A 22,869-nucleotide genomic window follows, 5' to 3' on the forward strand; every position below is an offset into this window, starting at 1 on the left:
CTTCACAAGACCGTCTTTAAAAGAACGACTTAATGAAACCTCGCTCTTGATGTACAGAGGCGAAGAAATCGGTAAATTAGAAAGAAAACAGAAAAACTTTAGCAAGTTTTAACCTTCTCTCAGAGGTGTGTGTGTGAGAGACTAATACAGAAGAATCCAGTGCTGCAGCTGAGATGTAAATTTCACCGTCCAGATACAAGCCATCATCCTGCTGCTACATAAACACTTCTGCTCGATGTAGAGGCTGAATATCAGCTGCAGGCCTTCTGTGGTGTAAGTGGAATAAACTGTTTGAGATGTAGAAAATAATCCACTATGGGTTGGTGTGATTATTTTCCAATAATTACAGTTGTTAGAACCTCATGTCACACTTTTACACTATAAAAACCCTTCATAGTCCCAATTAATGTGGTGGAACATCTGTAAAGACGAGCTAACACTTACAGCGGCTATAAGCAGTCGTTACCTCACCAGCCTCTATTTCTTCTGTCTCTCAAAGTAAAGTTAAGTTAATTAAGAATGCATAACGTATTAGAACAAAGGTGTTACTATAAAACTCAATTACAGCTGGAATTATAGTCAAAGCTTCCGTTAGCTCAAGTGGTTAAGGCTCTGGGTTGTTGATCGGAAAATCAGGGGTATAAGCCCCGGTGTCGTCAAGCTGCACTCTGAGGGACGTGTGGGACATGTGAAGAAAGAATTTCACTGTGCAGTAATTTATGACAAAGACTACTTAACTTATTGAAAAGCCTGCTTTGAAATCAACAGTGCTGTTTGTGAGCAATAAAAATGCACGTCCTCCATGGCTTGCTGCTTTATTATAACCCACACAGAATAACCCCCAAAAAAAATAACGTCCAAGAGTGTTTTCTAAAGTCAAGCAGTGACTAATTAGGGTTCACCTGCATGATAATTAACCTCCAATCAACCATTTAACATTGCTGAGGAGGTCAAATTTAGCAACATGACTTGTGGTCACAGCAAATGACCCTAATTCTTGAGAGCAACTACTTGAAAACAGGAAGTGAGGTATGAGCTCAGCCTCTGATGGTCTTCCTCTGATAGAAAGTGCTTGGCCCCCTTAATCACTGCTTGATGCTGTAGCTCATCATTTTATTAGCAGCATGATGGATTGATGCCATAACTCAGGGTGTTACTTTAGTTTAATGTACGCTTGAATAGATTTTTCATGACAAGTTTCATACATTTTATTACAATACAACATGAAAACCACCCCCATCATCATCATCCTTTTAAATTCTTTACATTTATTATGGAGGATAGAACATGGTCATTTTTCCTTTAAAAAAACAAAAAAAAAGAAACATTAGCACAGCCAGAATCACAGTAGAGCTTTCCAGAGAGACTCGGTCTCATCAGAAGTGGCTGGTGTTTATTTTAACAACACAACACGATACAGTGACTAGTTGACTATCCTAGCGACGTCCACATCCGGTCACTGTACTCATTTGAAAGGTCTTCTCCCTAAAACCCATTTCTCAAACAACATGAAACTACTGAATATTCAGTATGTGGATTTCTGCCAACTGCAGAATTAAAGCTCACAGTAAAATGTAGCTGAACATTTTTATATCGATGTAAAACAAATATCGACATGTACACGATAAAAAATAAAGGCCGGTTTATCTGCATATGCAAACGAGCGGATAAACGCTCGATAAACGAAAAAGGACAGTAATACACTGGACCTGCAGACTCACACGTGTGTGTAAAATGAAGAGCAGTTCAAGCCATGACTCCTCCTCCTCCTCCTCCTACACTTCTCTCTCACTCTTCTCTTATGCAAGTGCTCCTACTGCTGGTGCATGCTGGGAAATACACATCCGCCAGCCCTGAAAACAGCAGGACGACGTGAGTAGGATGAAGCTCGGGGTGATCTAAAGGCCGAAGCGCGCAGGAGTTCGCTTTGGAGTCATGGGCACCTCCTCTCTCCTGCCCGGGGTGCAGATCTTTATGGACCTGTTCAGAGAGAAGGAGCAAACAACGTCAAATTCCACTCACTTCAAATCCTTTAGTACTGAATTACAGCAGACCGGCTGTTCCTCACCCTGACCTTACCAACATAATTTCAATAACTGACCTCTAATCACAATTGATTATAATCAAAATAACATGAGCCTCTCATCCATCTCACATGACTTCTGACATCAAGATGTTTTAGATTTACACATTGGATGAGAAGATGACATCTAGACACCAGTCTTTAGGTCAGAACTGCTTTTGTTTACATTTACAGCACTCGACTGAGCAGGTGAGGGTCAAGTGGCAGCTTGGTGATGCTGGGATTTGAACTCAAGGCCTATTGTATTCATTGAACTGGTGATTAAAATAATAAGACATTTTGATTCCTCAGTTTAATCACAGTAGCAGATGTAACTACATTAAATTCACATTTCTGTCGTTTCGGACTCCCTTATCCAGAGCAACTTGGTACAACTGACCCAGTACTGACCGCATAGTGGACCTGAGATTTGAACTCACTTCTGATCAGTAGACCAACACCTTATCCACTAAGCTACCACATCCCCCATATAATTAAGACTACTGTAGTACCTCCAAACGAATCAATGCAATTAAATCTCTGTTCATGGAGAGCACTTTTAAGAGCAGTTGTAAATTCAGTTCAATTCAGTTTATCTCTATAGCGCTTTTAACAACGGACAGCTTTACAGAAGTACAGAAACAAAGAAAAAACACAATTATAATGTTTAAAGTTAATATTTGATCCCTATTCCATCCAGATTTCAATGTTTTTATTTTATCCCGACATTCCCGTGCCCAGAAGAAAGAACAGAAATCATTTATATTCCAAATATTCGCTTATAACGAAGGTCGTCCAAGGTCAGCTCGAGGATATACACATTTACGTGAAATTTAATTCCATAGATCACATTTATGAAATCTCAGCTCTCACTCAGGTGGTGGTACAGAGAGAGAGAGAGAGAGAGAGAGAGAGAGAGATTTGTTGTGATCAGTGTAGTTCTGAGGATTATGATTGTGTCCTTAAAAATGACTTCAGTTCAACGTTCCTTAAACTGGTGCGTTTAGCCTATAGCCGTACGTCCGGTTTCTGTACCGCCGCTATATTCCCATCTCTTATTTAAATCCTGAAGGTGTCCGGGTGTGAGCCGGGGAGCACCGAGTTAATTATCACATCCTTACAGTCACGGAAATCAAAACTCAGATCTAGCCCTTTAATGTGATCATCGCCACTGGCAGCGGCTTTGAGTTAGAGATAAATGTAGTGATTAATTAATAACGCGTCATCTTAAAAAAAAAAAAAAAAAAACAGTCTTTTCCCTTTGTGGTACTGGCAGATGTGTCGGAATTAATTTCTCGGATTAATCGGAAAATTAAGGCGGGCTCGTCTCCTGTGCCGCGGCGTTACTGCTACAGTAATGGAGGTCAGCCGGAGTCAGTATTATTTCTGTTCCTCTCGGGCAGAGACGAGAGGTGAGAAAAAGCTCATCAGTGAGCGAGCGAGCGAGCGAGCGAGCGAGAGAGAGAGAGAGAGAGAGAGAGAGTGTGTCAGATGGAGCCTGAGGAAAAGGTTTGATAAAAGTCTACCCAAAATGACAGAGTTAGTATTTCAGTACAGCAGAATTTAAGCGGATATCTAAACGGGATGATTGTGCTTTTCCGAGAGAGAGAGAGAGAGAGAGAGAGAGAGAGAGAGTTTTACTCAGCAAAGAGCTGATGATAGAGTGAACGAGTGCAGTAAACGACAGGACCTTGAGCTGCCCAGTGTGTTCCTCTTCTCCTGCTCCTCTCTCCTCGCCCGTAGCTGCTGTTCTGCCAGAGACATCTCCTCCTCCATGTTGGAGATTTCCTCCTTCGCTCTCCGACGATTCTCCTGAGAAAGAGAGAGAAATAAAAGTGCATTTAAAATGACTGTATTCCGGAAAATTCCTAAAGAGTTAAAGGAAACAACCATGAAGGATACAATAAAACATGATCTTTAAAGATATCGAATATTCATTTAGTGACAGAATTCAGAACATTCCATTTTAACTTTTTTAAAAACCTTAAAAACTTTTCACTTTTGGTCAGTGGTTTTCTTCATTACCCACAATGCCGATAGACGTGCAGTGAGATTTAACCCTCACTTCCTCTCTTCCTATAGACATCTCTCTCTTCATCTCTTCCTATAGACATCTCTCTCTTCATCTCTTCCTATAGACATCTCTCTCCTCATCTCTTCCTATAGACAGCTCTCTCCTCATCTCTTCCTATAGACATCTCTCTCTTCATCTCTTCCTATAGACATCTCTCTCTTCATCTCTTCCTATAGACATCTCTCTCCTCATCTCTTCCTATAGACAGCTCTCTCTTCATCTCTTCCTATAGACATCTCTCTCTTCATCTCTTCCTATAGACATCTCTCTCCTCATCTCTTCCTATAGACAGCTCTCTCCTCATCTCTTCCTATAGACATCTCTCTCTTCATCTCTTCCTATAGACATCTCTCTCTCCATCTCTTCCTATAGACATCTCTCTCTCCATCTCTTCCTATAGACATCTCTCTCTTCATCTCTTCCTATAGACATCTCTCTCTCCATCTCTTCCTATAGACAGCTCTCTCTTCATCTCTTCCTATAGACAGCTCTCTCTTCATCTCTTCCTATAGACAGCTCTCTCTTCATCTCTTCCTATAGACAGCTCTCTCATCTCTTCCTATAGACAGCTCTCTCTTCATCTCTTCCTATAGACAGCTCTCTCTTCATCTCTTCCTATAGACATCTCTCTCTTCATCTCTTCCTATAGACAGCTCTCTCTTCATCTCTTCCTATAGACAGCTCTCTCTTCATCTCTTCCTATAGACAGCTCTCTCTTCATCTCTTCCTATAGACAGCTCTCTCTTCATCTCTTCCTATAGACAGCTCTCTCTTCATCTCTTCCTATAGACAGCTCTCTCTTCATCTCTTCCTATAGACAGCTCTCTCTTCATCTCTTCCTATAGACAGCTCTCTCTTCATCTCTTCCTATAGACAGCTCTCTCTTCATCTCTTCCTATAGACAGCTCTCTCTTCATCTCTTCCTATAGACAGCTCTCTCTTCCTATAGACATCTCTCTCTTCATCTCTTCCTATAGACAGCTCTCTCTTCCTATAGACAGCTCTCTCTTCCTATAGACAGCTCTCTCTTCCTATAGACAGCTCTCTCTTCATCTCTTCCTATAGACAGCTCTCTCTTCCTATAGACATCTCTCTCTTCATCTCTTCCTATAGACAGCTCTCTCTTCCTATAGACAGCTCTCTCTTCATCTCTTCCTATAGACATCTCTCTCTTCATTTCTTCCTATAGACATCTCTCTCTTCATCTCTTCCTATAGACAGCTCTCTCTTCCTATAGACATCTCTCTCTTCATCTCTTCCTATAGACAGCTCTCTCTTCCTATAGACAGCTCTCTCTTCCTATAGACAGCGCTCTCTTCCTATAGACAGCTCTCTCTTCATCTCTTCCTATAGACAGCTCTCTCTTCCTATAGACATCTCTCTCTTCCTAGACATCTCTCTCTTCCTATAGACATCTCTCTCTTCCTATAGACATCTCTCTCTTCCTATAGACATCTCTCTCTTCATCTCTTCCTATAGACATCTCTCTCTTCATCTCTTCCTATAGACAGCTCTCTCTTCCTATAGACAGCTCTCTCTTCATCTCTTCCTATAGACAGCTCTCTCTTCCTATAGACATCTCTCTCTTCATCTCTTCCTATAGACAGCTCTCTCTTCCTATAGACAGCTCTCTCTTCATCTCTTCCTATAGACAGCTCTCTCTTCCTATAGACAGCTCTCTCTTCATCTCTTCCTATAGACAGCTCTCTCTTCCTATAGACATCTCTCTCTTCATCTCTTCCTATAGACATCTCTCTCTTCATCTCTTCCTATAGACAGCTCTCTCTTCATCTCTTCCTATAGACAGCTCTCTCTTCCTATAGACAGCTCTCTCTTCCTATAGACAGCTCTCTCCATCTCTTCCTATAGACATCTCTCTCTTCATCTCTTCCTATAGACATCTCTCTCTTCATCTCTTCCTATAGGCAGCTCTCTCTTCATCTCTTCCTATAGACAGCTCTCTCTTCATCTCTTCCTATAGACAGCTCTCTCTTCCTATAGGCAGCTCTCTCTTCCTATAGACAGCTCTCTCTTCCTATAGGCAGCTCTCTCTTCCTATAGACAGCTCTCTCTTCCTATAGGCAGCTCTCTCTTCATCTCTTCCTATAGGCAGCTCTCTCTTCATCTCTTCCTATAGACAGCTCTCTCTTCCTATAGGCAGCTCTCTCTTCCTATAGACAGCTCTCTCTTCCTATAGGCAGCTCTCTCTTCCTATAGACAGCTCTCTCTTCCTATAGGCAGCTCTCTCTTCATCTCTTCCTATAGGCAGCTCTCTCTTCATCTCTTCCTATAGACAGCTCTCTCTTCCTATAGGCAGCTCTCTCTTCATCTCTTCCTATAGGCAGCTCTCTCTTCATCTCTTCCTATAGGCAGCTCTCTCTTCATCTCTTCCTATAGGCAGCTCTCTCTTCATCTCTTCCTATAGGCAGCTCTCTCTTCATCTCTTCCTATAGGCAGCTCTCTCTTCATCTCTTCCTATAGGCAGCTCTCTCTTCATCTCTTCCTATAGGCAGCTCTCTCTTCATCTCTTCCTATAGGCAGCTCTCTCTTCATCTCTTCCTATAGGCAGCTCTCTCTTCATCTCTTCCTATAGGCAGCTCTCTCTTCATCTCTTCCTATAGGCAGCTCTCTCTTCATCTCTTCCTATAGGCAGCTCTCTCTTCATCTCTTCCTATAGGCAGCTCTCTCTTCATCTCTTCCTATAGGCAGCTCTCTCTTCATCTCTTCCTATAGGCAGCTCTCTCTTCATCTCTTCCTATAGGCAGCTCTCTCTTCATCTCTTCCTATAGGCAGCTCTCTCTTCATCTCTTCCTATAGGCAGCTCTCTCTTCATCTCTTCCTATAGGCAGCTCTCTCTTCATCTCTTCCTATAGGCAGCTCTCTCTTCATCTCTTCCTATAGGCAGCTCTCTCTTCATCTCTTCCTATAGACAGCTCTCTCTTCATCTCTTCCTATAGACAGCTCTCTCTTCATCTCTTCCTATAGACAGCTCTCTCTTCATCTCTTCCTATAGACAGCTCTCTCTTCATCTCTTCCTATAGACAGCTCTCTCTTCATCTCTTCCTATAGACAGCTCTCTCTTCATCTCTTCCTATAGACAGCTCTCTCTTCATCTCTACTTATAGACATCTCTCGCTACTTCTCTTCCTATAGACATCTCTCGCTTCCTATAGACATCTCTCGCTACTTCTCTTCCTATAGACATCTCTCGCTTCCTCTCTTCCTATAGACATCTCTCGCTTCCTCTCTTCCTATAGACATCTCTCGCTACTTCTCTTCCTATAGACATCTCTCGCTACTTCTCTTCCTATAGACATCTCTCGCTACTTCTCTTCCTATAGACATCTCTCGCTTCCTATAGACATCTCTCGCTTCATCTCTTCCTATAGACAGCTCTCTCTTCATCTCTTCCTATAGACAGCTCTCTCTTCATCTCTACTTATAGACATCTCTCGCTACTTCTCTTCCTATAGACATCTCTCGCTTCCTATAGACATCTCTCGCTTCCTCTCTTCCTATAGACATCTCTCGCTTCCTCTCTTCCTATAGACATCTCTCGCTTCCTCTCTTCCTATAGACATCTCTCGCTTCCTCTCTTCCTATAGACATCTCTCGCTACTTCTCTTCCTATAGACATCTCTCGCTACTTCTCTTCCTATAGACATCTCTCGCTACTTCTCTTCCTATAGACATCTCTCGCTTCCTCTCTTCCTATAGACATCTCTCGCTTCCTATAGACATCTCTCGCTTCCTATAGACATCTCTCGCTACTTCTCTTCCTATAGACATCTCTCGCTACTTCTCTTCCTATAGACATCTCTCGCTTCCTCTCTTCCTATAGACATCTCTCGCTACTTCTCTTCCTATAGACATCTCTCGCTACTTCTCTTCCTATAGACATCTCTCGCTACTTCTCTTCCTATAGACATCTCTCGCTACTTCTCTTCCTATAGACATCTCTCGCTACTTCTCTTCCTATAGACATCTCTCGCTACTTCTCTTCCTATAGACATCTCTCGCTACTTCTCTTCCTATAGACATCTCTCGCTTCCTATAGACATCTCTCGCTTCCTATAGACATCTCTCGCTTCCTATAGACATCTCTCGCTTCCTCTCTTCCTATAGAAATCCCTCGCTTCCTTTCTTCCTATAGATATCTCTCTTCATCTCTACTTAAAGACATCTGTCTCTTCCTCTCCTCCTATAGACATCTCTCCCTTCCTCTCCTCCTATAGACATCTCTCCCTTCCTCTCCTCCTATAGACATCTCTCCCTTCCTCTCCTCCTATAGACAGTGATGCAGTGGCACTTGTTGCTCTGTCCAGGTTTCTCACCTTCTTATCAGAACATGCTCACAAGCTTTAACTTCATCCTGTTGGTCATCTAGATCTCTAACCAGCATATCTCACAATGTATCAAAGTATATTGTGTCTATTTATCACGATATCTACATTATATCGCAGTATCGTCCTCCTCTCATCGATGCTGTAAAAAGACAACAAACACTGCTGCTGTTTCTTTAACTGAGCTATCTCTGCTAGAAAGCTTTGATATCTAAAAACTCTCAGCTCAGAAAAGCTACGCTAACGGCTCGAGACACCAGGCTTCACTTCAAGATGTTCATCAGAAAGCTGAAGCTCGTGGTCTGATCGTACCTGCCGGCTCTTTCCTGCGTGTTTGATGCTGTAGAACATGGGGCCGAGCTCCGCCAGCCACTCTCCATCCACCGCCGTCACACACTGCATGTACTCCTGCAACACACACACACACACACACACCCCTCAATGTTAACACACATTCTCATGATACAGGACAGGGAGAATAGCGACAAGAAAAGAGTTAAGGAGGCATATGATCTTCTCCAACCAACTCCATCCTTTCGGTTTGGAGGACATTTAGTTTGAAAGCCTGAAAAGAAAATCAAAAATTGAGCCCTAAACACTAAAATCCTTCGGCTTCACGTGTTTATTTACACGTGACATGCACAGAGCTTTATTCTCTCCATCACGTGTCACTGACATCCTGACTGCACCACCCTGTGTCTTTCTCAGGCATCTTTAATATTATATATTGATGGTTTGATAATGATCTCATTCAGCGGCTCGATTTGACGCCGATTCGATCCGAACGACTTCCGCCACTTTGCTTTCACGTTACCGCGCGTCCTTGTGGACGTCTGCAGCGTCCTTGTAATCCGATGCGTCATGTTCAGCATCTTTTTCTGCAGTGACAAAACAATTTCCCTCAGGGATCAATAAAGCGATCGATAAATCAGTCTGCCCGTCCATGAATATGACAAAAGCTGGAATGAAACATTAAATAAGGATTTATGGACGCCTTTAATATTAATATTTGAACAAATCAGAGGAGTGAACATGGATCAGTTATGGAGATGATGACAGTCATGTTGTCTTCTGTACAACCACACAGAGAATTTCATACCGTCTAGGCCTCAGGGTGGGTGTGGGAGGAAATGGAAACAAGACAGAGAGACAAGTGTGAGTGAGAGAGAGAGAGAGAGAGAGAGAGAGAGAGAGAGAGTGAGAGAGAGACAGAGAATAAGTGAGAGAGATTGAGTGTGTGTGTGTGTGAGAGAGAATAAGTGAGAAAGATTATAAGTGAGAGAGAGAGCGAGCGTGTGTGAGAGTGTGAGTGAGAGAGAGAGAGAGAGAGAGAGAGAGACAGAGTGTGAGTGAGAGAGATTGAGAGAGTGAGTGAGAGAAAGAGAGAATAAGTGAGAGAGATTATAAGCGAGAGAGAGAGAGAGAGAGAGAGAGAGAAAAAGAGTGTGAGAGAGAGAGCAGACTGGACGTTACCTTGGTGGTCATGACCAGTTCGTGGTAGGTGATGTAGTCAGGGGTGTAGCCCATGCCGAAGAGAGAGCTGGTGGGGTGGAGGTGACACGGCATCCCTGTTCTCACGTTCACATACTCTCCTATACCCTGCACACACACACACACACACACACACACGTTATACATCATGTACACTTCTGATAGAATCTGCCTGCACTCATGATGTAGTTCATTAAACCCAAAAATGATATAATGACAATACAGAATGATAAATAAAATGTACATGTTGTCATTTGAGCTCATTTTTCTTGAGTTAATCTTAAGAGTAGGTCTCTAGTTGCTGTCATGTAGCTTTTGACAAGTTGTCCGATTCTCCAGATGAAATGACCGGTTTAATTCAGTGATACAGGACAACAAGACGACATCCTAAACTACACAAGTCAGAAGTTCTAAGGGTGCCGATAATTATGATACCATTTTGCTCAAATGAAGTCAGAGGAATAAAGTGTGTGATGAAAGTGTGTGATATGAACCTTCAGCTTAGCCGCCTGGTGGAAATAAGCAGCGCAGATGCACTTCCTGATCACATCCCAGTCCGAGCCACAGGAGACCAGGTTCATCTTCTGCTGCACCATGATGTCCTTGAGCTGAGCTCGTACCTCCCGGACCTGGAACACACACACACACACACAGACAAACAGAGAGGCACACACAAGAGAGAGACACAGAGATAGAGACAGACAGACAGACACAGAGATAGAGAGTGACAGAGAAAGACAGACAGACAGTAATGTTTACCACAACAGAACATGGGAATCCCATAATTCACAATGAATCTGAACAAATCCCTCGAACCCTGACAGGTAAGGTGGTGTCTGTACCTTGCGCATGGCCTTGGTGTGGATGAAGTGCTCGTTGCACCAGATGCTGGAATAGTTGTTGTTCTTCCACTGCAGGAAGACGTTGAGGTAGGTCAGGTGATCGCTCTCAGGTACAGCAAACTTCTCCCTCACCTGGTCGCTCTCTTCCTCTCGGCCCTGACGGGAGCAGGACAACAATCAATCAATCACAGGGATCTAGTCTGACATTTGAAGTGTAAAGATGCACCAGTGCAATTAATTTGCTATTTCTGAAGACTAAAAATATATATTGTGTATAAGTTATGCTGTGGTATAACTTGTACAGAATATACAGGGAGGTGGTGGCTCAAGGCCCTGGGTTGTTCATCAGAAGGTTGAGGTTCAAGCCCTCAGCACTGCCAAGCTGCCAGTGTTGGGCACCTGATCAAGGCCCATAACCCTCTCTGTTCCAGGGGCACTGCATCGCAGCTGCCCCTGCGCTCTAAACCCAAATTACTCAGCTGGTGTATGTGGTGAAAAGAATTCCACAGTGTTGTAATGTATGTGTCGTGATAATAAAGGCTTTTTAACTGACACAATCAGGAGATGTTTTTTAAAACTATATTATAAAAGTGAAAGGAAACCTTGGGCCTGTAGAAGATGGTGGGAACAGACAACATGGAGACGATGATGAGGATGTCGGCGCTGCAGCCCATGTCACAGGACACAATCAGCATCTTGGACAGAGCCGGGTCTAAAGGAAACTCCACCATCAACCGACCCGTCGGTGTCAGAGCGCCTGAGAGTGAGAGTGAGAGAGAGAAATACACTCTAAAGCAGAGAAGGTTTAGACAATTTATTTTTAAGTATCAATGATCTCGCATTTTCACATAGAAACACACACACTGTACAGACACAGCTGTATTTGTGTGCACTATAAGACACTATAAAGTTATTCTCTTAAGCGTCGTAATTAGACAGCATCACCGACAAACAGAACTTCTGAACTCGCTACACGTCTCGTGGTTTTTATGCCTTCCTTCCTTCCTTCCTACCCGTGTTGTCCAGAGCACCGAGGATCCACAGCTGGTACATGGAGTTGAGCATGTTGTCTTCAGGTGGCGGATCCATGAAGTGGAAGAGCAGCAGGTCCTGTACACCCAGAGACTTCAGCAGCAGCACCACGTTAGCCAGGTTCGTGCGCTGGATCTCGGGGATGGTGGTGGTCAACATCTCGTTCTTGAAGGCGCTCTGAGTGTATAACCTAAACATCACGTTCGTGGAACAGAACACAGCTACATGGTAAGAAAGCTGATAACTAACGTCTAGGAAATGACTTTAAAAAAGGCCTAGGAGCATTCTAAACCAAAATATTTGAAGCTCTATGAATATGCTAATTAGGAAACGCCCACACGTCCTCCTACCACATGAAACTAATCATAATACCCAGCATCATCATCCTAGCAAGCTTATCATCCAGGTTCTGTGGGTTAAACTGTCCAGATAAATCAGACTTCCTCTAACATGTCCTCTAACGTCAGACGTGATCGGATAAATTTGTACGTAGCCCCGCCCCTGAAATGCGGCTTTCATGAGACTGCATGTTTAAGAATATGTAAAGATCTCCCTCCTGCTCTAGTGCTGGTTACGTGATTACAGAGGGACAGAAAAACAGACCTGTTATATTCTCTCACGGGTCAGTCGTTATGGGCAACATGCAGTGCATTAAAGAGGAAGGACTGTGCCTCAGTCTCACAGTTGGGTCTGTATCGATCTCTTCAGCCTTCAGAGCTACAATTATACAGCTATACTAATTATGTCTGGTGTGTGCGTGTTACCTGTAACACTGGCCCGGCCCAGTTCTCCCAGCTCGGCCGGAACGCTGGTTAGCGTTAGCCTGGCTGATAGGATAAACCTGCAGAGCGTCCATACCTATACGTGGGTTGAACACCTGAGCAAAACAATTAACAAGCAATTAAGGAGATTATAAAAGCCTACAGAACTCAAGAAGTATTTTAAATGTAAAAAAAATCAGCTGTCTAATACCTTGAGTTTACAATATCCAGCATCCACAACAAACATGATGCCATCTACAGTCAGAGACGTCTCCGCGATGTTGGTGGCCACGATGCACTTCCTCACACCGTCTGGAGCCTGGTATAAAAACAAAACATTAAAGCTCTGTGTTTTAACAAGCTGCTACTTGGGTGGAGCTGTACAGGAAGAGCAGCAGGAAATTATTAAACGTTTACACAGAATTGGTGGACGTGTTCCAGTTACAGCTTCACGTGTTTCAAGGTGCAAGACTGAATAAAGCAGATCTACAAACACATTCAGATCAACACTAAAGATTCATCAGTGCTTTCCCTTCCACTGGACAGATATAAGATTGTCCACTTCGTCATGTCTGTATGGTTGCAGTGAAGCGGATGAGATGCGGTACCTTCTGGAAGATCTTGGCCTGCAGGTCTGAGGGCAGCTGGGAGTAGATTGGCAGGACTGCCAGCGCAGGAGCGTTCTCCAGTTCCTCCAATCTCTCCACGATCTGATCCGACGTCACCTGAAGCCACAAGCAAGATTCAGAGGGCAAAAAAATGCCGTACTTTAAAAATCATGCCAACTTCTAATGACTCGACGATCTACTGTGCATGAAGTACAGTGCAACCTCGGCATACGAATTTAACGTGTTCTGGATGGCAAGGTTCCACTGTAAAATTGTTTAAGATATAAATCTAAAAAAATTGTATTCTTTAAAAGGTTCTTCACCTCGATGTCCTCCTGGCCAGGCATGAAGATAAGAATATCTCCCGCCATGCCACTGAGGTGGATCTGCAAAGCCTGCTTCACTGCAGCTTCCACATAGTCCTCCTGAGGAGTCTACACACACACACACACACACACACACACACACACACACACCTTTAGAATCACTCATTAGACTCAGAAAACTCCATTAAAGATCAAAGAGAGTACATTACATCTTACCTTACTGAACAGGATGTCCACAGGGAACGTCCTTCCTGGAATGTGGAAGATGGGAACGTTTCCGAAGAATGCCGCAAATTTGTCCGAGTCCATAGTGGCCGACGTGACGATGAGCTTCAAGTCGGAGCGTCTTGACACCACCTGAAAGAGGTAGATATGAGGGAGGAGTTTAGTAGTTTTAGTCTTTGACCGATTCTGACATTATAGATTCATTTAAACGGGTCTGGGACGAGGTGTGGAGATTCAGCACTGACCTCTCGGAGCAGGCCGAACAGTACGTCCGTGTTGAGAGAGCGCTCGTGTGCTTCGTCCATGATGACCGCGCTGTAATGGTCCAGATCAGACTCACGCAGAGACTCTCTCAGCAGGATCCCGTCCGTCATGTACTTAATTATTGTCTTCTCAGACGTGCAGTCCTCAAAGCGGATGGCGTAACCGACCTGCACGGATCAGCAAGGTCAATACAAATCACCGACACGTCCGGCATTCATGAGCACGAGGATGATGGACAGACCGACAGATAGATATGGATTCTTAAGAATGTAAAAAATATATTTAAGAGAATTTTTCAATTTAATATCCAACAACATCCTCATGGATAAATATGTCATAATGCATGAAGAGGATTAGTCAGAAGTCATAGAAATAAAGACAGAAAGACAAGCAAATGGGTGGATGGATGAAGGGACAGAGAAAAGAAAGAAAGAAAAAGAAAGAAAGAAAGAAAAAAAAGTAAATGAAAGAGAGAGAGAGAGAGAGAGGGAGGGAAGGGAAGGGAAGGGAAGGGAAGGGAAGGGAAGGGAAGGGAAGGAAAGTAAGGTAGGCAGATGGAAAGAAAAAGTAAAAGAAAGACAAAGAAAGACAGAAAGAAAGAAAGAAAGAAAGAAAGAAAGACAGAAAGAAAGAAAGACAGAAAGAAAGAAAGAAAGAAAGAAAGAAAGAAAGAAAGAAAGAAAGAAAGAAAGAAAGAAAGAAAGAAAAAAGTAAATGAAAAAGAGAGAGCGAGAGAGAGAGAGTGAGGGAGGGAAGGGAAGGAAAGTAAGGTAGGCAGATGGAAAGAAAGAAAGTAAAAGAAAGAAAGAAAGAAAAAAGTAAATGAAAGAAAGAGAGCGAGAGAGAGAGAGTGAGGGAGGGAAGGGAAGGGAAGGGAAGGGAAGGGAAGGAAAGTAAGGTAGGCAGATGGAAAGAAAGAAAGTAAAAGAAAGAAAGAGTGGCAGATGGATGGATGAGTGGAAGGAAGGAAGGAAGAAAGAAAGAAAGAAAGAAAGAAAGAAAGAAAGAAAGAAAGAAAGAAAGAAAGAAAGAAAGAAAGAAAGAAAGAAAGAAAAATCAGCAGGGTTTTTTTTAACACTTGAAATTGAACTAGATTGTAATTTTTTATTTAAGGACTAAATTAAACAGATGGATCAGAGATGGAATCTCTGCACTGTAGACATGAACCTATGTATCTGTATTCTTTCTGAGCAGGCATGTAATTCTCACTCTGTCCACTAGGTGTCAGTGTTTATTAATAAAATACTCCGTCAAGTTAGTTTGTAGCGTTTTACCCATAAAACTCTCTCAATCGTGTCCTCTTGATCAGTGAAAACAACATGACTATAAACTCTATTTCTACAGAAATTCATTAACCTTATTATGCACTGTTTTGCAAAAAGGATGGACAATACAGTAAAAAATAAATAAAATAAATACACCAAGACACAGATTACATGTAAACAGATCTCACCTCCTCCCCCAGGTTGCTGCTCATCTCCTCACTCACTCTCTTGGCCACGCTCATGGCTGCCACTCTGCGCGGCTGCGTGCATCCCACCATGCCGTAGCTGGTGTATCCGTCCTCGTGTAGGTACTGTGTGAGCTGCGTGGTCTTCCCGCTGCCCGTCTCACCTACCACGATCACAATACTGTTGTCTCTGTGTGATCAGGAACAGAAAAACAGACGTTAGATGGAGAGGCAGCTGCAGGGACGATTCCCTTTATACAGAACACTTAATGATGAAAGTGCATGATGTTACCATAGAAACAAGCGCATTACTGTAAACCTGTGTGTTCCATAAAGCATTAATGTAAAGATGTAAACACCTGATGATGTTGAGCAGCTGCTGGCGAACGGCAAAGATGGGTAGATACTGTCTCTGTTCCAGGAGAGTCTTTCTCTTAGCAAACTCACTGCTGGCTTCAGTCTTCTCCTTCATGTGTTCAGCAAACTTCTGCTCTGTCCTAAAGGGGGGAGGGAGAGAGAGAGAGAAAGAGAAAGAGAGATACAGAGAGAGAGAGATACAGAGAGATAGATACAGATACACAGAGAGAGAGAGAGAGAGAGAGATACAGAGAGAAATACAGATACAGTGAGATAGATACAGATACAGAGAGAGAGATACAGATACAGTGGGACAGATACAGATACAGAGAGAGAGAGTGAGAAAGTTACAGATACAGAGAGATAGATACAGAGAGATGGATACAGAGAGAGAGAGAGATACAGATACAGAGAGATAGATACAGATACAGAGAGAGAGAGAGAGAGAGAGAGAGAGAGAGAGAGAGAGAGAAATAGAAAGATACAGATACAGAGATGGATACAGAGAGAGAGATACAGATACAGAGAGAGAGAGAGATCACATCCATAAAAACAATGAATTGATCTGTAACTTTACAGCAAAGATGTCAAAGTTTCAGAAGGGCTTTTTACACTTGAAATAGTTTCCCCTGGGTCCTAGTGAACCCCGGCCTAAACAGAATCCTGGGGTTGTGTAGTTGGAGGTTTCTCACCGCTCCTCCTTTCCCTGGGGTTAACACTGAATCCTGGCTCTTCAGAATCTGCCCTTGTTTTACACTCTACATTCCTAAACCTGGCTCTTCTTATTTGCACATCAACAACCTGATAAATCCAGTGTGTTTCGGCTGTAAATAACAGCTTATATCAGTGAAGAACACGTACTTGTAGTCCACGGTCCCGTCCTCTCCGACAGGCTTAGCTTCAGAGCTGTCTTCCTCTTTCTTGATGCCCATGATGTCTCCCAGTTTGGTCCCAGCGAGCTCCCAGTGCTTGTGCTGAGCCTGGTCCAGTAAACAGAGTGAAAAAGAGACAGATTTATAAAGGTGTCAGGATTAATGTTTCAGAGACTGTGTATAGCAGAAACTATAAACACGTGAACATGATCAATTGTGGCTCATCCAATCACATGCATTTATGTAAATTATTTAGCTGGTTATTAAAAAAGGAAAGCAGTTTTCACAGACTTTCCGTTCTGACCAGTGAAACGAGTCAGAAGATAATGTGAAGCTCTTCATTTAACGTGTCGTATTTATACAACCATGAACTAATTACTAATGTTAGGGATAATATCCGTATCTTTTTATCACCACCAAGAGCTTCAGTATTAGTTTAAAGACCCGTTTAATCCCAGGTATTTAATCTAAATCATTAACATCGATCTAAGACTGAGTAATAAATCAGATGATGATGTATAAGCGAGTGAGTAAAGCTGGAGGTCCGTGTGAGCTGAGAGAATGAGAGATGGAGACATCACCTTCTTGCGCTCCTTCTGCTCTCGGTGTTTGCGCACCAGCTGGCTGCCTTTGCGGGAGATGATGGCCATGTCGGAAGTGGGATCTTTCACTGGAATGACCGGCTCAGGCTGGGGAAAAAATGGAAATAAGCCTTCTTTATTCCGTTATACAATAACACAGACATAATCAAGACAAGACATGAAGGCTGAAGTTGGTTTGATGTGTCTGGAGATGTTTGAACCGCTGTTGTGATTTAAACATCATGTGAGAGGCCACTAGGTGTAAAGGATGGAATAATTCGGAAAAGCAAAATTACAGCACCTTGGAAAATAATTATAGAAGATTTGTTAAAAAGCATCGCTGGACTTTACCTCGAACTTATTCCAGAGCTGACTTTACAAACTTTAAGGTAATAAAGTGTGGATTTAGGGATCTAATAATAATAATAATAAGTAAAGTTTACCTGCTTGGTGAAGACAATTCTTCCGTCTAGGAAAGGAGGGACGAGGTTGTGGACGAGCAGGTGAACCCGTGCCGCGTTGTCTTCTTCGAAGTCCTCGTCCACTTCCAGGCGCTGCACCACACCGCTGGTCAACATGCGGTTCGTCTCCCAGCGCTCGTTATCCTAAAGAGACATTAGTTCCATTAGTCTTGTTTTTATTTGTATTGCACCTTTAACAAGCAGAAGCCGGATGTAGGTTTAAGATCTCCGAGGAGACATCCTGGAAGAAACCGTGGCTCTCCTGAGTGATGCCGGATCACGGGATTATACATCGTTGTGGTTACAGAGGTGTAGAAAAGTAAAGACAAACAGTACCTGGGAATAATTCCCAGAACTGGGAATAATTCTGGATCACACTCAGGAAACTTACATGGAAAAAACACAAAGACATCCAACCTTTAACTCAGGAATACTTGGGTATAAACAACTCAGGAATACTTTGGATATAAGCAAATAAACCTGACAGTAAACGGAATTCCCTCTGCATCATCATCTACTTTGGAAAAAAAATTTTTTTTTTTTGAAGCCAAGATGAGCCCATGTAGTTGACTCGTCTAATACGTTATTTCTCATCAGATGTAGATCATAAAGATATTCTTTAAAATTGAGAGACTAGATAGAAAGATTTTTCCATGGGTTGTGGTGTAAGAGATGAGGCTGGTTTAACCGCAGGAGCATCTGTATGATCACAGCAGCAGTACAGAACCACGATAAACATCAGCGAGACTTTAGCTAATTCGTCGTACCTCGTTGATCTGGCGTCTCTGTGCAGAAATGCGTTTCTGGGTCTGCTTCTGCAAAATCTGCTCTCTCTTCTTCACGTACTCGTCCGAGCTGGAAGTCAGTGGGTTGTGGAATTCGTCGTAGCCCTCGTCCATCATGTACCAGTCTCGGTCTGCTTGCTGTTCGGAGAGATGAAAAGGCTTCATGTTAAAATGATTGACTTCAGATTTCTAATCAAAACAGGAGGAGTGTAGACTGACCCTCTGGTCTTCTTCCCACTGCTCCTTCTCGTCCTCGTTATCGAAACTAATGCCGTCGTCACCGTCCTCTTTTTTACCTACAGCACACAGGAGTACACAATTAACCCATATTACCGGTACAGTGCCGGCGGAACGGAAACAGACCGATACGACATTTTCAATCAGTATATACAATAAAATGAGTTATTGTTGATATAAAACGAGTCTGTTGGCTTTCAGTGTGTTTTTTCCCCTCTGTTGGAGAACCTTACACTGAATTTAATTGGTTAAAGAGCACATGGATCAGAGCATCTCCAAAACTGCAGCTCTTGTGGGGTGTTCCCGGTCTGCAGTGGTCAGTATCTATCAAAAGTGGTCCAAGAAAGGAACAGTGGTGAACCGGTGACAGGGTCATGGGCGGTCAAGGCTCATTGGGGTTTGGTTAGAATAAAGGAACACACACCTTTCCCTTTGGAGAGACGAGGTGTGGATCCCAGATGCTTCCTGTCGTTGGCCCACTCGTTGTACTTGTACGATGGAGTGGGCAGAGGCGTGTCGTCCGGGTAACGAGCTCTCACTGACCTTAGAAACAAAACCACACAATGTTCTGTTAACATCAGAAACAGAAATCAGTTGATGATAAGGAGAAAGCTAAAGATAATCTCACTTGTCTCTCCTCTCGCTGTCTCGCCCTGAGCGAGTGCTGCGCTCCGAGCGGTCGGTCTCGCGGTGCGAGGGGGCTGGAGACGGGCTCTCCCAGTGGGAGCGGCGCGAGCTAGCATAGCCGCTGTCGTCCTCGTCCCAACTGGAGGCAGACGGTGTAGGAGCATCTGCATACAAACATGACAATAACACACCTTGAGGAAACTGATTTAAACACATTATTGGGGCAGATGTTTGAATGCAGAACAAGTCTGACCGACTGACTGACCTCTGGGTCGATTGCGGGGGGTTTGAGGTTCGTCCCTGCGACTCCCGCGGCTGATTCGCTCAGACCAGCCATCTCTCTGGGAGCGCTCGCTCCTCACGCTGCTGTCCGGGTGCTCTGAGCGACTGCTGCTGGATCCCCGGCTACGATCCCGATCATCTGCACCAACAGGCAAACAATTAACACTTAAAATGAATACAGAGAGAGAGGGAGAGAGAGAGAAACAGTGAGAGATAAGCGGAAGAGAGAAAGGAAAAAAGAGAGAGAGAGGGAGAAGGAGTGGAAAAGAGTGGAAGGGAAAAAGTGAAGGGCAAGAGAAGAAGATAGCCGGGAAGAAAGGAAGGAAGGAACACTTAGGAAGGAGAAGGAGAGGGGAAAGAAGGGAGAGAAGTGAGATGGAGAGAGGAAGGGAGAGAGGAAATAAGGGAGGGAATGAAGGAAGGAAGGAAAAAGATGGAGCAAAGGAATAAAGGGTAAAAGTGAGGAGCAGAGGAAGAAATGGATGGAGAGAAATAAGGAGAGAAATGGTCCTCACCTCGATCACTTCTCCTCTCTCTGTCTCTCTCTCGGTTTTTGTCTCTCCCTCTCTCTCGCTCTTTGTCTCTGTTTTTGTCGTCTTTGGACGATGCGTAGACCCCATGCTCTCTCCGGTCTTTCTCCCTCTGCTGGTGTTTTTTGCGGAATTCTTCACTAACACCGCCGGGGTTTGAAGGAGTTTCTGCTCCTGACGCACGGTAACACCTACTGACATCAGCACCAAACGTTACTACACGTTACATCCTCACGTCACTACAACCTTTACACTACAGATAAAACCCATAGTGACTCACCTCTCCTTCTTCCCGTTCCTCCTGTCTCGACCCTCATCCTCCTCATCAGACCCCGAGTCGCTCTTGCCCTCCTCCCAGTCCCTGTAGGACGACACCTTGGATTTTTTCGATGTTTTGTCATCGAGCTGCTCCTTCCCTTCTCGCTCTTTGCGTTTCTGAGCAGCGAGCAGATCGAGGCCGAGCAGAGAGGTGCGAGGGGCCGGCGCTCGGAACACGTGCTGCTCTGAAGCAGCGCTTTTCTTCTTCACTATCAGTCCTCCGACCTGCGAGCTGCTGCCCTCTAACCTGTGCAGGGATGCGTCGTCCTCCATCTCACCAGAGGGGCTGCGATCCTGCAGGGTGATCTGGAAAATTCCAGAAAGAGAAAGAGAGAGAGAGACAGACAGACAGACAGAGAGAAGAAGAGAGAAAGGCAATGAAAGAGAGAGAGGCAACGAGAGAGAGAGAGAGAGAGCGAGCACAAGTGAGACAGGTAAGGAGAGAGAAAGAGAACAAGAGAGAGAGAAAGAGAGAGAGACGGTGAGGGAACGAGAGAGAGAGACGGTGAGGGAACGTGAGAGAGAGGCAATGAGAGAGAGAGAGAGAGAGAGAGAGAGAGAGGCAATGAGAGAGAGAGAGAGAGACAATGAGAGAGAGAGAGAGAGAGACAATGAGAGAGAGAGAGAGAGAGAGAGACAATGAGAGAGAGAGAGAGAGAGAGACAATGAGAGAGAGAGAGAGAGAGAGAGAGAGAGAGAGAGACAATGAGAGAGAGAGAGAGAGAGAGACAATGAGAGAGAGAGAGAGAGAGAGAGAGAGAGAGAGAGAGAGAGAGAGACAATGAGAGAGAGACAATGAGAGAGAGAGAGAGAGAGAGAGAGAGAGAAAGAGAGAGAGAGAGAGAGAGAGAGAGAGAGCACAAGTGAGACAGAAGGCGAGAGAAAGAGAGCAAGAGAGAGAGGAGAGGGGGGTGAGAGAGAGAGACGGTGAGGGAACGAGAGAACGAGAGAGAGAGAGAGAGAGAGAGAGAGAGAGAGAGAGACGGTGAGGGAACGAGAGAGAGAGACTTTTATTAAACAGTTCCGCTCTGCTATTCCTATTCTATTCTCTTCCTGATTAATCAGATGTTGATTAGTTTTCTGTAACTGCAGCAGCTCTGGGGTGAAGCTGCGACTCAGAGAGAGAGAGAGAGAGAGAGAGAGAGAGAGGTGAGGAACAGAGTGATGTAAACACTGTCAACATGACGCGGTCTAAGAGAAATAAAACGCACTCACAATATATATATTCACTTCAGAATATAAATGTTAACAAAGGCACACATTAAGATAAAATAATATACAAAGCTAAAATGTGTGATAAAAACAAACAGAAGCGAAATGAACAGTCCCTGTGTCCCTGACCACTGTCCCCCTGACCACGGACTCATCATGCACCATTATTCAGTGCGGTTCATACGCACACATAAAGCTACATGCTAACAGAGCACAGAAAACCAAAACCCGAGCGTTTACCTCTTCACTTCCGCTCTCACTCAGGTGTTTATGTCAGCGTTAAACACATTACTGCAGTCAGATAAACAGAATAAAGAGAATTACTTTAACAAACAACAACAAGCTAAAAAAGCGTCAACAAGACGTACAGGAGGACGCCATTTCCGACCCACAATGCAACGCGCGGCAGCGGCTCCGCCTTAAAGGAAACTTTATTGCAGAAGGACTAGCTGAAGAGAAACTGCTCAACAACTTTACATTCAATAAACATTCTAATAAACGCTACATAAAACATTTACCACTATGTCTTCATTCGATAATGAATGCTAATAAAAAATAACAATAAATACATCAACACATTTTAATTCCATTTATGAAACAAAAGTAAGTTGAAGCTCCACGTCCAATATTTACATCCACCTGTAATAAACGTTTAATATCATGCCATTTATTTAAATTAATGTGCTCATATTTCTAGTTATATATAGAATAAATATTTAATTTATTCAGTTGTCTAGTATTCACTGTCTTTTCTTTGAGTTTCCGTCTCATTTTGATCAGGTTATCGTACTACACCGATCAGGCATAACATTATGACCTGCCTAATGTTGTGTTATAGATAGATAGATAGATAGATAGATAGATAGATAGATAGATAGATAGATAGATAGATAGATACTTTATTCATCCCAAAGGGTAATTCATTTGTTTTGCTGCCCAAACAGGCCTGACCCGTCCTGCACTGTGTATTCTGACACCTTCCTATCAGAACCAGCATTAACTTCTTCAGCAATTTGAGCAACAGTAGCTCGTCTGTTGGATTGGATCACACGGGTCAGCCTTCACTCCCCATGTTCATCAGTGAGCCTTGACCGCCCATGACCCTGTCGCCGGTTCACCACTGTTCCTT

The 22,869-nt window shown here is 43.6% G+C and overlaps 1 protein-coding gene across 2 annotated transcripts; it reads right to left on the reverse strand.

The window, feature by feature from the left end:
* Positions 1-1,072: 1,072 nt before the first annotated feature.
* On the reverse strand, positions 1,073-22,149 carry dhx38 (DEAH (Asp-Glu-Ala-His) box polypeptide 38). 2 transcript variants are annotated; one of them, XM_058400673.1, is made up of 27 exons: positions 21,981-22,149; positions 20,491-20,834; positions 20,196-20,404; positions 19,664-19,819; positions 19,400-19,562; positions 19,196-19,314; positions 18,754-18,830; positions 18,517-18,672; positions 17,732-17,893; positions 17,289-17,396; positions 16,697-16,815; positions 15,838-15,975; positions 15,482-15,668; positions 14,010-14,195; positions 13,756-13,896; positions 13,537-13,647; positions 13,214-13,330; positions 12,817-12,924; positions 12,609-12,721; positions 11,826-12,034; positions 11,415-11,569; positions 10,813-10,968; positions 10,465-10,599; positions 9,953-10,078; positions 8,792-8,887; positions 3,753-3,874; positions 1,073-1,980 (listed from the first exon to the last, which is right to left on the reverse strand). In XM_058400673.1, exons 2-27 carry the CDS (start codon positions 20,799-20,801, stop codon positions 1,899-1,901), a joined length of 3,762 nt encoding a protein of 1,253 aa, XP_058256656.1. In that variant the 5' UTR covers positions 20,802-20,834; positions 21,981-22,149; the 3' UTR covers positions 1,073-1,898. The 2 variants fall into 2 exon arrangements, with proteins under 2 accessions (XP_058256656.1, XP_058256657.1); XM_058400674.1 differs by having other exon boundaries at positions 1,074-1,980; positions 20,196-20,401.
* Between the last annotated feature and the right edge of the window lie 720 nt (positions 22,150-22,869).

The sequence above is a fragment of the Hemibagrus wyckioides genome, linkage group LG10 (assembly GCF_019097595.1).
Source record: "Hemibagrus wyckioides isolate EC202008001 linkage group LG10, SWU_Hwy_1.0, whole genome shotgun sequence".
NCBI lineage: Eukaryota > Metazoa > Chordata > Actinopteri > Siluriformes > Bagridae > Hemibagrus > Hemibagrus wyckioides.

Coding starts and splice junctions, on each gene's coding strand:
- dhx38 (XM_058400673.1), bottom strand. CDS start 20,801: ATGGAGGACGACGCATCCCTGCACAGGTTAGAGGGCAGCAGCTCGCAG. Junction 15,669..15,837: donor CAGCTGCTCAACATCATCAG/GTGTTTACATCT, acceptor CTGATCACACAG/AGACAACAGTATTGTGATCG. Junction 10,079..10,464: donor ACCAGGCGGCTAAGCTGAAG/GTTCATATCACA, acceptor GTGTGTGTGCAG/GGTATAGGAGAGTATGTGAA.